This window comes from Dromaius novaehollandiae, chromosome 16, assembly GCF_036370855.1.
Source record: "Dromaius novaehollandiae isolate bDroNov1 chromosome 16, bDroNov1.hap1, whole genome shotgun sequence".
NCBI classification, from domain to species: domain Eukaryota; kingdom Metazoa; phylum Chordata; class Aves; order Casuariiformes; family Dromaiidae; genus Dromaius; species Dromaius novaehollandiae.
This window is the reverse complement of record NC_088113.1, coordinates 19204098-19221050: the sequence shown is the minus strand read 5'-3', so window position 1 is coordinate 19221050 and position 16953 is coordinate 19204098. Positions and strand designations below refer to the sequence as shown.

Genomic DNA, 16953 nt, shown 5'->3' with positions numbered 1-16953 from the left:
CAGGGAGAGAGACGACTGTAAGGAAGAGGGAGGAGAACAGAAGAGATGGGCACTAAGGCCCTGATCCAGATCAGGTTGTCCAGTGCATCTGCATTGTGGGAATGGGCATCTGCACTTGGCTACAGCTGCAGTGACACTTGCTAAGGGAGCTGCCAGCCCTTTGGCAGTGGCACACAGAACCTATGCTTACTGCTGCCTGCAAGTCCAGGACCTTCAGCTCTGGCTCTCCCTGTCTCTGCTGTGGTGTTTCTGAGGCCAGACTCCTTATGTTGCAGGGTTCCTGGACCTCCAGCAGTATCTCATGGCCCATGGAAGCTGTTTTGTGGCTGTGATCCCCCGATCAGCTGGGAACTGGGTTGCTTCTGCATTAACATGTCAGGGAGCTGATGGAGCGAGACAGCTCTTCTCTGTGCTGCATTTGGCTGCTGCTTTGATCTCTCTGCTACTGGGATGGCTGGACTATCCCAGGTGATATGGGGAAAGTTTGGGATCACAGGAACAAAATAAAGGGAAAGAGACAATCAAATTGGCTCCCTAAAATTCTCTGATTAAGAAAGATCCATGATTCTGTAATTATGGTGATGGAAGAGTTTCTGACCCCTCAGTTCCTGTGCTCATGCCTAGCTGGAGAGCTAGAAATGCAGTTCCCCAGCCTACGCAGCAGGGAAAGCCTTAGGCATGTGTCAGGGAGTGCATGCTGGAGCGCAGGAAGGGAATTCCCTGCATTCCCGGGATGCTCGCTGCTCTCAACCCGCCACCAAGACCTGTGGAGGAACAGGGGAAGGCAGGAATGAGAGACGTTTTGCTCCCACTCAGTAAACAGGTGCAGGCTGAGCTAAAAGCAGGCAGGGGAGCAAATGTCCTCCCATCAGTGGCTCTGCGTGCATGCATTCCCGGCTCATAGCTCCCCTCCTCTGGCTTGCTGGGATAAGGCCAGTGACTGCAGATCTCTCTGAAAACCAAATGCCAGCCAAAACTAAGGTTCCCCCTTTGCTGTCAACCACTGCTCCTGCCGAGGGATGTAGTATCCTTTCAATACCACCAGGTTCAGTGTCAAAAGTCAGGAGAATTGGAGCGTGGCCAGGGCAGGGAGCCAAGAGGCTGAGCCCCACTACAGTACACACGCTGCAGGGTCAAGGACTTCGGCTAGGAATCCCCAGATGAGCCAAGTATGGGCACAGCGGCTCTAATGAGAGGGGATACACCAGCAAAGGGGATCAGGGCAGTGGCAGTGACATCCTGCAGCCATGTCTAGACAGTTATAACCATAGCACCTTTAATCTGTTTCCTTCTTTCCCTCCACTTTGGATAAATACTCAGCAGTGGCAGGCAAGAGAAGAACATTCAGTGAACACACAACTAATTATACAGAAGTGGAACAGCTCCCACAGAAGAATCAAACAACAAACCTTTCCCAATCTTTTCTCTCACACAGTCCCAAAGAGTAACAGTTTCTGGCTAAGGCATTTCCCTAGGATGAAGGGGACTGAATTTCACATCCTTCCTGTGAATTTGTGATAGAGTGATTTGATAATCTTTTCCTATGCCTACACTAACATAGCACTACTACTGACTGCTCTTAGGCTGGCCAGAAAGGCTCCTTGTCCAGAGTGCTCTGTACAGCCCCACGGAAATTTTTGATCTAGGTTAATCAGCACTTAAAATGAAAGCAAGCGGTATATAATTCCCTTTTCCTTAGTTCTAGCACACTAACTAATGCTTGTAATTAAGTTCTGCTGTCCAAGATACACACTAGCCAAAAACTGGGGCGCAATCCCCACTCATACACAAATCTTTGCTCAGTCTAACGTACAACCCATTAGCACATACCTGCCATGGGCTTTACCCGAACTTTGTAGCCATTGATGTTCCCTTCGGTTTCCTTCCATTTCATTTGGAGCCTGTCTTCCGAAAGGACAGTGAGCTTCAGTCGACCTGACCCTGGAGGAGGAGAAGTGTTGTGCTGTTACGTATGGAATTCTTCCCATATGCACATGCACAAAATGCCTCACGAGCTATCTCCTCTGGGTATATGAGAATAATTTCAGCGTAGAGGAAACCTTCGCTGTCCCACCAAGTGTTTTGCATCCCCTGACACTGCACTTCAACTCCTACAGTCCTTCTGCACCTCTGCCAGGAAATCTAGCAAGATTTACTCTGTCAAATCTGCAGCCTTCATCCTATGCAAAGAGGATTTTCCCTGTGTAATGACTGAGACCTCAGTATACACTTCTGCGAACAGAAGAAACAGTCTGGAACAGAAGTGGTGGCTTTCTCGGCACCCCCCACATCCTGGGAGGATCATTTCCAAGAGCTTTTCTGCAGCATGTTTTATGGGTGGAATTCAGCAAGCATGTTAGAGCGCACACTTAGGAAATGAGATGGCAGGAGACAGATAAAAGGGATCAGTAAGGCTGTTCAGTAGACTTCGGCCGCAGAGAAATACAGAAATCCAAGGTGATGGATTCCATACTTTGGCAGAAAGATCGTTTCAGAGGCAGCTCCAAGAACCAGCTTAAGAAAGAACAGGAAAGAACAAGAAAACCTGATAAACAGTAAATAACAGTTCTTGATAGGACCATAACTCATGGGTGCCAGCTTGTACTAGTGTGCTGCAGGGAGCAGCAAACTAAAAAGACAAATCCTGAGGAAAAATAGTATCAGACAAGGAAGTAAAAAGAAAAGGAAAAAGGGCTAGCCCATTCCCTTAGCATCTCCAGATTTTAGAAAGATCTTTTAAACCCCAACTAGATGTTTGAACTCATGTGTCGCTCTTTGAAACAATGATTCCTCAATAAAATAAAGCCGTACCATTGTACACACATCACCATATGAAACTTTTTCACTTCACTGGATGAAGGATGGCAGATTTATCTCCTCTCTTTCCGCAGAGTCTATCTATAACTGCCTTTTCAGCAGGTTTCCTTAATGTGCAATGAATGAGCACATCCTTTGCCTGCATACTATAAATAACTGCACTCAAATGCCCATCTTGTCTGCATCCGTTACCAATCTGTTACCAATCAGTTACTATGCCCAAAGTGGCCACATGCACTCAGCTGCATGCATGGTTACCAGAACTGCACATACATCTGCAATAAGTGTGGACACAGATTAGCTCCACGACTGACAACAAGTGCAAGGAAAGTGGATAACCGAAGACAAACACTGAGCTGGGTGTAGAAGTGTGACATAACCTAGCATGTGTTTTGCAAATACAAATATATGGTGGGAGGGGTCAGTAAAAGCATGGACATTAATTGGGGAAAGAAGAGTCAGAAAGAAAGAAAAGGCAAGAATGAATAATATTCTTGATCTAAACACAGTGTGGACAGAACCCAGACATAAGATTTTTGACATTTTGAAAAATATTTAGAAATTTCATATCTTTATCATTAGTTAAAAAAAAGCTTAGGAAGACATGGAGTTTCCTGCTCGGTGCTGGCAAACTCTGTGTGCTGCACAGGAATCCTTGGGTTCCTAATCTGGTCTTGCATGATACCCAGACATCTCCTGACATCCTTTCCATGAAGTCACAACCCAAAAGAGCAGTGATAGCTGGCAGTGAGGACTTGCTTGTTTCAGCCCGACATCTGTGCCTTAACCTCTCCTCATGGACACTTCCTGCAGACTGCCCAACAGGCAGATAACTATGTTAGGAAAACAAAGCTCAGATTCACATCTCACCCCAGGCAAATATGAAGGGGAAGAAAGAAAACATAAGGAAGGGGGGTTAGAGGCAAAATCAAGTCCCAGAATCACGTCTAAGAGAAATGGTAAAAGATCTTGGAACAATGAGGGGAATTCATAGTTGGATGAAACATGGAGCTGTCTTCTTCTGGACACATATGGTCCAGCTCCTCAGCCATCACTCTAGGAGCCCAAAAGTTAAAAAGGCAAAAATGCCCACACACAGATCTGAAAGGACAACATCCTCTAAAGCTCCATTATGCACTGGATGCAAATGAATCCCAGTGCCATGAAAGCTCTACTGTTTCTCTGCCTAGTGTTGGATATGCACTATTTGATGCTGTAACCTTGCTCTCCAGTTGCTTTGGAGTTAAGTCCAGATACACTGCAGAGGCAGGTCTGGAAGATACACAGCATGGACATACATCTGTCCAAATTCTAAAGTGCCACCACCTGTCAAGAAGCTTTGTACCGACCACTTACATAGAGGCAGATAAAGGTAGACTTTTAACATCAAAAAGCATATGATGAGGTTCTACGGGTATTTTCTGTTCACTTGTGATACCATGGGAACGCTGCATGTTACAGAAGGAATACACCTTGTGTACTTTCTGATCCAGATGTTGCAGCAGATATCAACGTATTGCTTCAAAGCAATAGTTTCAGAGTGCAGGACAGATGCAGTGATTAATAGAAGCAATATCACTCTTTTTTTTTTAAATCACTTTTCAAGCTCCATTTGCAGATCACATAAGCATTCCTCATTACTTATACAGGCAGAAACGCATCCCTGGTGTAAGGGAGTGGCATGCTGAATTGCTGCCAGTGATGAGGACAGGCCTTGCAGGATGGGGAAGGATTAAGATATTCTCCCTAAATGAGTCCCCTGATCTCCTGTTGCTCTTATGTGTGGAAACCGGCTGTTTGGATTTCCACCAATGGACACTGAAGCCTAGCAGCCCCCTGAAATTCTGTGTGTGTTTAGAAGTGGCCTTCACAGGCAAGGTTAGCCCACTTGACAGCCAGACCCTAAGTGACTGTGCCCAGTGCTTCCTTCAGAGCAACCACAAACAAGCTCCTTACCTTGGCTGCTCACTCGGCCCCAGACACGACTCACCACAGTCAGGCAGGCAAAAAAGAAGCAAGTGTGAATCTGCATGGTGACCAGGACCTACGTGAAGGCAAACATCAGGAAAGAGAAGTAAAGTTGCATTTACCAAGACCAAAAGCCACTTTCATTCTTTTGACTAATTCTGCTGCCCTGGAATCCCCTCTCCTTTCTGCAGGGGTGTCTGTAGGAATCATCTGGGGCTTTCCTGTGGTGGTGTGAATTGAAATCTCCTGGCATGTTTTTTTTGTAGTCCCCAGTTGAGAGACAAGTTGAAATCTACTACTCTATACATCCCTGATAGTACTGTAAGGGTGAACTGAGAAGCACATACTGAATTTTCCTATGATTCCTACATTTTAGTTTACAGTCTTGGTCTCTCTGACACAGTTGTTCATCAGTGCCTTGAACCAATACTAAACTGAGTTTACACAGGTGATGGGGAGTAGGCTTTGACCTAGCCTCCGAGTCTGCTTGGTCCTAGAGACAGGCACTGCTGTCTTGGTAGGACAAGATCAGCAGAGGTACAACAGTACATGCAGGGTTCTGCTCTGATCATGTACATAAATGACATTGGTCAAATCAATGGTTAGATAGAGATTACAGAACAATTTTTGTTTCAAGTAACACCTACTTAATTATTACAGACTTAACCACGTCAGTGAATCACTCTGGCCAAAAAGTAACTTCTGCAGCATTCCCAGGGCTGGCTAGTTTAAGGACAGACAGACAGACACCCATCACTCAGTCTACAGCTCGCTGACTTCAGAGGAAGTCAAACCTTGTCTCCACTGGCCCAGACTTAACCTTTACTCAGTTTGGCTCAGAAAAGTTATACCAGCATAAAACCATCCTAGCTGATGGAAATAGTGCCTCCCCCTTGCCTCAGTCTTCAATATACAGGGTTTAAAACATAAGCTGTTGGCCTTTTGCAACGCATCATTGGCATCTGTCATTTTTGTGCTACCCAGTTCAGTCTTATTGCTTTTGGCAGGACCAGACTATACATGAGCTTCTTTCATTGCAGTCTGCAGTGACATTTCTGTTTTGTTCATTTTGATGGACAGGTATTTAGAGACTCCTGGCAAATGCCTATTTCCCATCAAATATGTCAGCTTTTTAGTGATTAAAAGGAAAAATATATATGCAAGTGAATGATCCAGCCGTAATCTCCTAGGTTTTAAATCAGGAGTTCTAAAATGTTGTAAGATTGAATGGAAAAATATGCAAGTTGTAACAGACAGATGTTAATAACCACCCTACCCCCATACACAGACGCACACATGCACACTACTCAGTCGGAGGATTTCTTTTTCCTTTGATTGAAGATCAGGTTATATGGAACAACTGCAGTGTAATTGTAGCCCTTGGCCATGGGAAACACTTGCTTTTTTTTTCCCCAGCTAATAAAATTAAGTCATTGCTTTTAAAAAATAGCAAACATTTTACAGGTAGGTTTTAGGAATCTGACCATCATACCCAAAAAAGCAAAGCCTGACCTTGTTATTTAGGCACTTGTGCTGAGCAACAGCGAGAAGTCTGCATTTTTGAAAAATTCCCTGAATCAATAACAAGGTTTATTTTTGTCATTTTGCAATGCCACCCAAGTCACTCTGAATTTCCTTGTAACTTCCTTGCAGCTCTGCTGGCAAACAGGATGTCAGCTGCAGACAAAAACACTGGATTGCATATGACCTTTTCATATTAACAAATGTTATATGGGGTCCAAAGTCCAGCGAAAAGAATGCACAGACTTCTCCAACCTACACTGAATCAGGCTTACTGTAGGGTCTGACTCAGCCATCAGCTTCTACTTCTGATGTGTCAATAAGATGAATTCAGCATCAGCTCAGGTTGGGCCAAGTAAGTTCCCAAGAAGGTAAATCTTTACTCTTACAGCATTGCAGCTAAGGCAAGGAACAGGGACTTGATGTTTCTTTCCTAGCTCAGAGATATGCCCACAGATATTTTGCTTCCCCTCCAAGCTTCATTTTCCTACCTGTAAAGCAGGGATGGAAGAAGATGCACCTGTTTCAGATGGCTGAAGATATATATGGCTGGAGGAGCTATGCTTCCCCACCCCACAGTACTTTCTGCTCCAAAGGATACCTGCTACTTCCCAAGCTCCCACCCAAGTGTCCGTGGTCCCTTCCCATCCATTTCTGCCCTTGCTAGTACAGCCATCCAGCCAGGCTGAACCATGGACAGTGGGGCCAACAGGACCACAGTGTCATCACCCTGTCAGGGGGCAGGGAACCTCCTGCATGCCGACTCCTCTCTCCCATTACTCCCTCAGGGAAAGAATCTGGAGGCAGCAACACATGGAGCATATGGTAAGAATTTGCAGGGCCTGGAAAATGGGTGTGCGAGGGACGCACCACTTCCCAAAGTGGGCTGGAACATGACTTCTCATTTGCCCCAGCTACGTGTTCAGAGGAGATTTGGAGGTTAAGCCAGTCTGAGATCGCCTTACTTGTACAGGAAATTTTAAAAATAGTCACTTTTAATTAAAGAAAAAAGATTTTCTACCCATAAAGCCCTGCCACATTTTTAAATCAGCACAAATGAAGGTGAGGATTTTGGAGCGCCATGAACTAATTCCAGCCTCCACCGCCACAGAAGCCAGCTCACAGTTTGAGGACATTTCTATCACTCCTCATGCCAGAGCACATCACAGTCTGCCACGAAGCACTTGGAGAAGCAACACCACTCTACAGCCTACTCATTGCCAGCCACACGAGCAGCATGAGACCTTCTGCCCTCTCCACCTTGGCTGGAGCCAGTGCAGCAGAGCGGTGTTCATCTGTTCAGAAGCGTTCACTGAACGAACCTGAAGAGCAGCTCCTCAGCTCCTCTGGGCAAAACGCAGTAAGCTACATGGGAGTCAGCCTGTGAGCAAATCCCAGCCCAGGCTGGCTCCCTGAGGCTGGTTCATGCACGAGAGGAGACTCTTATGGGAGAACCACACAGAAGAAACCAGCAACCCTAGGAGAGCAGGATTTCCTGCCAGAGCTACGGAAAATAAATCTGTCCTACACTCCCTGAATGCTTTGCTAGTTAAAGGACCTAAACCAGATAAAAACATGTTCAGCAAACCCTTTCTTTACTCTCCAAAAAGTCTTCTGTGTTTCTGTTCAACCACCGAACCAAAATCCTCAATTACCTCAGCACCTCTCTTAAAAACTAATGTACAAGGTTCACTTTGGGACTGAGCATTTGTAGCTCCCCACAACCCAGACAGGTTTAATAACACTGGCTCAACGCAGACACACACCACACCTACAGGTGGGAAAAAACAACCCAGACAGCTGTAATTTCAGCCATAAGCTAGCAAGCTGTTCCAATTACTGTCCTCTTCTGCTGAAATTTCCCCCAGGTTTTACCTATTAACCATTGAAGGAGAAAAATAAAAGCACCAGTGAAACTCCATTTCCCACAGCCACCACTCTAAAAGAATTCATCGCTCTCTATAAAAACAGTCCTGGTGATATTTAGACCTCACCTCCAGTGAATTTGACTCTTGAAACTACTTCACCTTGCAAGGATCAGACATGCAGGACCTGCCCTCCCTTACATGACACTGGAGGTGCTGCCCCTGAGCTGCGCTGCACCACTGGACTAGCTCAAAGTTTCTCCTAGTTTGAAAGTCTGCTGAAATTCCCCCTTCTGTCAATACCCACACATCCCCCCAAACCACGCAGCCCCCCCAGCCCAGCCCAGTGACATCCAGGCAAACTCAGACCCCAAAGGGGACTCGGTCACAAACCTTTGCTGAGCAGTGCTTTTTTCCCCCGAAGTCAGCTGGGAGGCGTGAAGAATCCAGCTACATTCTTAAATTGTGAGAGAAGAAGTCGGCTCCTTGTCTGCTTCTCAGAGCATTTAGAGAGATTTCAAGCCCAGACGTCAGGACAGCTAGGAAAGGGGAGGAAGGGGAGGGAGATAAGGGGGAGAGGGACAGCGATTCCCCCACCTCCTTCTCACCACGTAGCAGAGAGCAGTACTCTACGCATGGCCTGCTACATGCGGCTAAATAAAGCACATTAAAAAAAAAAGAGGAAGAGCCTGCTTCTGTGAAACACAGTAAACAGCTTTTACTGTTTTTTTCTAGGAGGAACCAAATACTAAATTTCTATATAGGAAACTGCATACTGATTTCCTAGAGTGCAGCAAAAAGTCATCGTTCCCACCCGCTATTATACTCTCAGGAATAAGGTCACTTTGGCCACATTCACATCCCATTAAATATTTTTGAGAGCCCAGAGTTTGCACTGAAGGCATACAGTATCTCATCTGAGGAAATTAAGCACATCTGTACGTTTTGCAAGGCCAGAGTCTGAATCATGCACTGGAGCTTGATGGTGCTGCAGATTTCCCAGCTGTTTGATACAGCTCTGACCTCAAATAGTATGCGCTTCCCAGCCCCAGGAGTGCTTGTGAGAGCCGCCCAGCTCTGGGCCAAAACGTTTTTTGAAAGATTTTGTCCTCCTTGCCAAGAGTGGAACAACTGACAGCGGCATTCCTCACTGTAACTGGAGACCAGATTTTCAGCTGTACTCCCGGGAATGACAGCATCGCTCTCGTAGTGCAGCAGAACGAGCTACGTGAAACTCACAACTGCCGTTCTACAGGAAATACAGACACTTTTTAAACTGTCAAATTGGATGGAAAGATCCTAGTTTCTCAATATGTCTGCAGGGTTTTTAAAATATATCCCCAACAAAACAAACATTATGTACTTCTCTGCAACTTTTGCATTATACATGAGCATTTAAAGGTACCACAATATACAAGTCAAAGGATAACACTAAAACAAAACACTTAATCTTATTAATCTCATTAAAACAAAATACTTGTAGTATTTTGCACTTGGTAGTCTGTGGAAACAGAATTGTTACTACCCTACATTTAAATACCACAATTACTGTAATTCCTGTTGCATTTTAATAGTTGCTTAGATTTGCCACAGTTGACTCTACAACTAGGAGGAGGTGAGAAAGGAAAGATCATGTGTCTCCTACATTTCACTTTCAGGGAAGTTCAGACTGAGAGCTAAAATTCATGCTCTGTTCACATCAGAAAAATGTGTTTATGTTAAGGTTTTTGTTTTATGCCCGACCCTTCCCAAGATACATAAACAATGCTGTACAGTCTCCCGGCTTTGCCCTGCTTCAGTTCAAGCCCCAATACTCCAGAGTAAACCTTGCTGCCATCACAGACGCCCAACCATTCCCCAAAACAGCAACACAAAACTGAATTTAAAAAGCAAACAGGCAGAAGCAAACAGGCTTTGCTTTCCTTGTGCACTGAATGGCTGGAAATAACAATTGCATGTTGACAAATAGCTTAAAAGATTGTCTGGTTTCACACAGGGCCTGGAAGGACCCCAGTGGATTATCAACTCAAACATCTCGCTTGAACCATGTTCCAGTAATACCACTGCAAATAGGACTATCAACTCTGCACCAGCACTAGGAGAGTAAATATCCCTTTATACCAACGAAAAGAAGGCAGCCAGCAGTAAAATACCTAATAAACAGCTGACACCAGATTTTCCAGGAAAATCAGCTCCCATTTTAACACAAATCAAAGTGATTTCCTTTTTTTTTTTTTTTTTTGGTTAAGATGTGGTTGGTGGCCAATAGAGCGGCAATCAGGGACCTGCCCCAAGCAGCAGCGCTGGAAATCATCCTGCTGTATGCACAATATTGTAGGCCAATTATGAGCAGGATGCTCTGTGAACTGGAAAGCAAGAAACCTCCCTATTTTCTTGTTATTACCTGCTATTCCACATTTAATTTATTTGCAGGGTAGGCCACATATGAATATTCTGTATTGTCTTTAAATGAAGTCATTCTGGGAGCAGTATGGCTCAGAAGGCCTAGTTTTGGGTGGCTTTCACTTGTGTCTGTTCCATCCCACTTAGATTTCCCAGTGTCTAGTGCTACAGTTGAACGCAGACTGCCCTTAGGGTAGACAGTATTTAGTACCTCTCCTTTCCCCCACTGCCTGCTGTCAGCAGGTTGGTAGCAGCCTAAAACCTTCCAGACTCTGCCCTGCTCCATGCTGAAACTGGCTAATGAATCTAAGCAGTTGTTTGGTGGTGGTGGTGGTGGGGAACGACAAAGATCACAATCACAGAAGTCTGATCTCTTCAAGAAACTCAACTAGGAAAAAGTAACCACTGCTAGCTGTAAGTGTGGCTGAGCCAAGAGTAGCAGAAGTCTTGGACTTCCTTTACAGAGAAAGGTAACTCATCGTTGCATTCATTTCCTTCTTTTCTTGACACAATTGATAGTATGACTTATTGGACCATCTGGAATGCACGTTGTTCTTGGCACTTGGAGTTGCTTAGCCATGCTCACTTCCTTGGTACCAAACTTTTTGGTACTTGTCAGCTTCTACCTCCTGAATTGCCACTTGGCTGGGTGAAAGAACCATTTGTTCTAAAGACTTGGTTTCAAGATGTGCTCAACTCTCCCGCTGGCATTAAAAAGCAGCTCTGAAAGTTTAGACCCTCTCAAAATCAGGTAGAACCAAATATCTCACCACCATTGACATCCAAGACTTGTCCATTAGAACGTATTTATTTGAAAATATGTTAAAATGCTAGGGTAATATTTCAGAGTGAAAGGTCACGCTTGATCCCTCCCCACAGTCCATGCTTGTTTTGTGAAGTGTCCTGCTCTTCCAAACAGTGGTGGGATGAGAGAGTCCTTCATTCATTCAATGGCTTCCATGACTTCCATGACAAGAGTTCGTGGTCCTGTCATGATGAGGCTGCTGATGGTCTGATAGTCCAAATGCAAAACGTACATGCCATTCACAGAGAAAACAAACTGACACACCTGCAAGGGAGACGAAGGGCTGGTTACCTTCGACTGAGGCGTGAAGGCAACTACTGCTCATGACTAACTAGAGCCAGACTTTGCAATGCAAATAACTTGCTACAAAATCCTACAAACCAGAAAGCATTACCACTCTATAAGCTACGCTAATAATCACGGTGCTATAATCATTGTATCATTAAAAAAAGGACCAAAGGGATTTAGACAGTAAGCTAACAGAAAGTAAAGAGACTCATTTATGAGCAGTGGTTCATTTCACAGATGGAAATGAGGCACAATATTAACATTTGGCAATTTGGTAGCAAATGAGATTAGTAAAGGAGAGATGAACTGGGCTCCTGAGCAAATGAAATGAGTTCACCCATCCCCTTCCAATCCTGCCTGAAGCAAACAAGGAGTCAAACTCTTCCTCTGAAGAATCCCATTATTTCAAATATCCAAGCGATTTCAGAGTTATACCAGCTTGTTGAAATTACTCCCTCACTGCTAGGGTTTTCATAGCGGAACAGTGAGACTACGTATTTCCTTCATTCACTCCTAAAACTAGGTCTGCAGCTCAACACACAGCCCACGTCTGCTTGAATAGTTGGTCTAAAATGATTTTGAAGACCTCAGCTCATTTCACCTGAGCTGGAAATACTGGAGATTACTAGATGAATCAAATCAAGGGGACATTATCAATCTAAAGTCATTCAGCTTTCCTGAACATAAACAGTTCTGCAGAGAGCAATGTTGTTAATAGCAGACAAACACAAAACACATTGCATTGCAGGAGTGGTAAGAGCAAATGATTCATGATAAAGCTCTGCTCCTTTCCTGCTTCACTTCAGTTATATATAGTTACTAAAGCTGAACTGGGAATTCCCTGCTTTTAGTACCTAAAATAGTGTTTCAACAGCTCTAAAGTTTGGCACAGGACAGCTTAGTTTTGACCATTTTAGCGGCCTAGTCTCCGAAGTGCTTGGGCAAAAGCCAAGCCCCAGCCATGGAATAGAAACACGCAGTACACTTTGTCTGCAAGACAGCATGTCTTTCACTCTGCCTCTCACAATGTTATCGAAGCTTCCTGAGCTGACATGATCAGATTTATCTCTGTTGCAGCTGGTGGGATTATCACTGAGGATCTTTTCAGCCTGAAAAGCTCAAGCAGAACGTAAGTCCTCTCTTATGTTAAGTTACCATGATCAAGAAGTACCTTCATTCCTGCAGCAGCAGCAGGTCCTCCTGGGTCTACCGCTTGGATATGGCAAGGTCTTCCTCCTCGGACCACAAACCCCCAGCCCACAGCATCCCCCACAATCTACAAGCAGAACAAAAGGGCTTTAGAAACAAAGGAATGGGCTTTGCTTTCTTCACATGGAAGAGGTTCTGCTGTACTGAAGCTAAGGTTAACTGCTTAGCTTAAACACTTCCACAAGTGCATGTCCCACCTTTCCACACAGCAATGACATGCTACCCAATTCCAATCGCAGTACCTGGATAGAGAAGATGCAACAGTTCTAGTGGTGTGGAAAATTCTTATCAAGACCCTAATCTCTGTGATGGGTGGGAGGGAAAAGAAGGGTTTGCCTCAAGGCTCCTCTGACCAGTAAGAAAAAAAAAAAAAAGGACCTTTACGTTCTGCTTCCAGCTCTGTTAGCAACAGTCAGTGTCACCCAACAGTTCTTTCTCAGCCTCTCAGTTGGAGGAAGACATACTTGGACACTAGTGAGCTTTCCATATCCCCACAGTTATAAATCTCTGACAGTTCTCAGCATGGCAACTGGGCACTAATTCCTCCTGAGAATCTTGGTTTCAAGGGGAGTTCTTCTGTCTCCCTCTGCTTTTACTCTGGTGGACCTTTTCATTCACCTGTGCCAGTGCAGTGTTTCAGAAAGAGTGCTTGGCAATAAAACATCCGTTCCATTTTCTCCTGTCTCATGCTCAACTGTGGGTAGAGACTAAGTTCTTGCTTTCACTTTTTGAGGTTGTGAAAGTCTTCAAACAGGCAGCATCTGCAAATCCAGCATGTCAGGGGCCTTTGCCTTTCTGGATTGTTTATTTCTTTATCTGCAAGTATAGTTAACACTTCTCCTTGCCTTGTTCAGTGTCTTGCTACATTTGGGCAAAATACACATTTTTAAGAAACATTTAATCCTCGAGGTTTCCTCCGACACTACCATCATTTGGGAGAGTATTATGGAATATTCCTAGGCTGTGTGTCATGCGAGATGCAGAATTACTTGCTATCTGCAAAGCTGCTTTCTGATTAATATGTCATGTCAGCAAGTACAGAAGAATGAAACACAGGCAACATGAAGTTAAACACAGGACATGCACTAAGAACATGTTGAGAACATTTCTACAGAACACACACACAGTGTTTGCCTTTTTGCTGGCACAGGACAGCATTTCCAGGATGGAAATATCCACTCTTTCAACTTTTCCCACTCTGTTCTCAGCTTGTCAGAGCAGTTTGCTGTAATATGCTGGCCATCTGATGTGACTTAAAGAGAAAACAAATTCTCAAAGCACTCTGCGTATTACCCATATAAACAAATAAAAGCAACTGCACAGCTAAGCAGAAGGAAATGAGCCATGAAAAGCCCAGCCTGGCAGAGTTGAAGGGCAGGGCAAGAGCATTCTGGAGGAGAATGAACAGCATGTCCTCATACATACCACACCAATCATCTGCTTTATTTTTCTTGTTCCTCTCCATCAATTTCTAAGGCAGAGTTAATCTGGGGACCTGATCCACAGCCCTTCCCTTCTGTAACCTCACTTGGATTAAACTAGCAAAGCAAGACAGCCATCACACTTCCTAGACTGGCCATATGGAATTTCCCCTGATGGAGCTGGATAGCAAAGGTCCGAGAAGTAGGGAGTGTGGCAATTCTGGACAAATGATCATTCACACAGAAATAAACAAGCATGACAGGATCTAGAGGGCAGCACCCAACAGCCCTGCTCTGACTGGCTGCAACTATCAGGTTCTACACCTCTATAAATAATTAGAAGAAAAGAAAACCCAAAACTAAGGTTTTCTGCAGCATCCTGGAGATTTTGCAGCATATTTATTTTGTTCGTGAAAAAACAGGCAAGACATAGCCCATTATAAGAAAGAGCAGAGTGGCCCTCAAATGCTCCTCATTCACTTCTGTTCCATACAACTCTTTTCCTTCATAAAACCTAGTGCTGCCTTCCATATCTGGTCTGTAACATGAAGCCAAAAAAAGCATAAAACAGTGCAGAAAGGTGACATCTTTGTGACTGAGAGAATAAGGGATGTCAAGAGTCTCAACTGGCACAAAACTTGACTGAATCTTCAGTTTGCATGGAGCTGGGTGAAATGGGACTTTTCCTGCCCAGGAAACATCCTTTTTCCTGATTCTACTTCTTTGATATACATCAAACTAAAGCGGGGGCTGCAGAGAGTGAACATCAGTTCCACCCACAAGAATCTCTGAAGACATCGACCCACTGAAATTCATCAAGTTAGCTAGCTGTGATGATGTGACATGCAATCAAAGTTTCAACATACAGAGGTCACGGCAGCAGACACAAAGCTATCAAAGAGTGGTCAGAGAGTTCAGTACTGTTAGATTAGCAATACCGCTCATACTGATCACTTACAGTTAGTGTTTTCTTGATGTAGGGGGCCCCAGGGGACAGGAGCTCTTCATTGGTGACTGGTCTCTTTAACACTAGAGAGGAAGGTGACAGATCTTATCAGAATCAAGGGTTTCATACAGTAAATTGCTTAATAGGAATTATGAGGACTACCATAGGCTGAGAAACAGATGTTAGAACCAGCTACAATTACTGCACATAGAAATATTTGAACTCATCTCATTTTTCTTCCAAGATAATTACACAACTTTCTAATCAAGCCCCAGAGGTGAGGCCGACCCTCTCTTCTTGCACATTACCAAGTAGATGGTGGATAGGTTTGTACTTAAGGCCTGAGCCAGCCCATACCCTAGGGGTGTAGAAATATCTTATGCAACAACAGGGCAATGCAGGAACCCTGACCTGATTTCGGGTTGCACTCAGCCACAGGAGGGAATACCAACATAGGAGTAGTACTGAAGTAGGGATTGGAATTTCCAGCCAGGGAAGTGATGCTGCTCCTTCGAACTGCTGAGACAACTTTAATCTCCTTGTTGGGCTGGACTGAAAGAGGCAAAAAAATAATTACCTAAGGAAGGAATAAACTAGCCTAAAATAACAAAATTACTCCATCAGCCTGGCCTACACCTGAAGGGTAAACATGAACTGAAGGTGGCAGCTGAGCAGAGACAGTATAAAACTAGCTTTAAATAAGAGATTTCAGGGATAAACAGCAAAACATAGTGTGGCATGGTGGAACTCTAAATACAAAATTTCTGCCTTGTTTTTGAGGCTAAAGGAGTTTTGCATATATTAGGGAATGGTCTGTGTCTGCAGCAATTGTTCTTTGCTGTCCATGCAAATGGAAAGACAGGAATCAGATTTTCTAGCTCTTAAAGGCACACATGTACCTATACACGCACACCCCTAAATCTGTTCATTTTTAGTTTCCTCTGTTTATTTCTGCCTATGCCTTGATTTTCTTTTTCTCATTTAAAAGCTGAACTGGAGGCATTCCCATGCCAGTCTGGTATTCCTGTCTCCTGACAGCCCACATTGGTCTATGGGAACTTGAGGCATGCGGGATAACTGGATCAGGTCCAAGAGTCCAGTTAATGTCCTGTTTCAAAATACAAATGCCCTCACCTCCAGGAAAAGAAATAATCATTTATAGATGACAAGGAACCTCTAACTATTAGAAACAGTAATACTAGAAACCTGAGAAGTTATTTTCCTGGAATGGGCAGCTGGGGGAGATATTGCCACTGCATCACAATATCCACCACAAAGCAGTTCTTGGGATGGGTGGTTGCTTCATAGTATGCCTGGAACAACGCTCTAGGCTCTGATTTACTCTGGTCATGACAGGATTGCTTTTGTGCCCTTCCACAAATAAACCCACAGTTACCGGAAAGAAAGCTGGTGTTGCCCTGGTCTGGGTTGAGCTTGCGAAGACAGAAGGGACTGTCCGGGCTCTCGGACAGAGCACGAGAAGAGTTTTCATTGAGTAACTCTGTGAGGCGACGTCTCCGGCGGAAGTTGATCCAGAATTGATAGAGGATGTTACTGTCAAAGAAGTGATGCCTGCTGGACACTGGGAGAGAATAGAAGAGGTGAGAGCAGCTGAGGGTGTGCAAAAAATATAAAACAAATATACCGAGGGACCCAAATTAATTATTTTTAATGCCTTTATGCTATATTTCAATCTTTCTAATTGTTTGA

The 16953-nt window shown here is 44.3% G+C and overlaps 2 protein-coding genes across 5 annotated transcripts in view; both read right to left on the bottom strand.

Moving 5' to 3' along the window:
- COL20A1 (collagen type XX alpha 1 chain) overlaps positions 1-8687 on the bottom strand; it is a 63825-nt gene extending 55138 nt beyond the window's left edge. Inside the window, exons 1-3 of the mRNA XM_026092843.2 lie at positions 8565-8687; positions 4774-4861; positions 1831-1941 (exon numbers count right to left, since the gene is read on the bottom strand). Coding sequence (XP_025948628.2) covers positions 1831-1941; positions 4774-4849 — 187 coding nt within the window. The 5' untranslated portion in view covers positions 4850-4861; positions 8565-8687. The remainder of the gene's footprint in view (positions 1-1830; positions 1942-4773; positions 4862-8564) is intronic.
- The window catches only part of LOC112979005 (DEP domain-containing mTOR-interacting protein-like), a 29587-nt gene continuing 21207 nt past the window's right edge, over positions 8574-16953 (bottom strand). For 3 of the 4 annotated variants that reach the window (XM_064521622.1, XM_026092867.2, XM_064521623.1), the window contains 5 exons: positions 16640-16825; positions 15655-15795; positions 15256-15326; positions 12839-12943; positions 11364-11643 (listed from right to left, as the gene is read on the bottom strand). In XM_064521622.1, the coding sequence (XP_064377692.1) occupies positions 11518-11643; positions 12839-12943; positions 15256-15326; positions 15655-15795; positions 16640-16825 (629 nt within the window). In that variant the 3' untranslated portion in view covers positions 11364-11517. Of the gene's footprint in view, positions 8711-11363; positions 11644-12838; positions 12944-15255; positions 15327-15654; positions 15796-16639; positions 16826-16953 lie in introns of those variants that run through there. The other variant, XM_064521621.1, reaches the window with a different exon arrangement.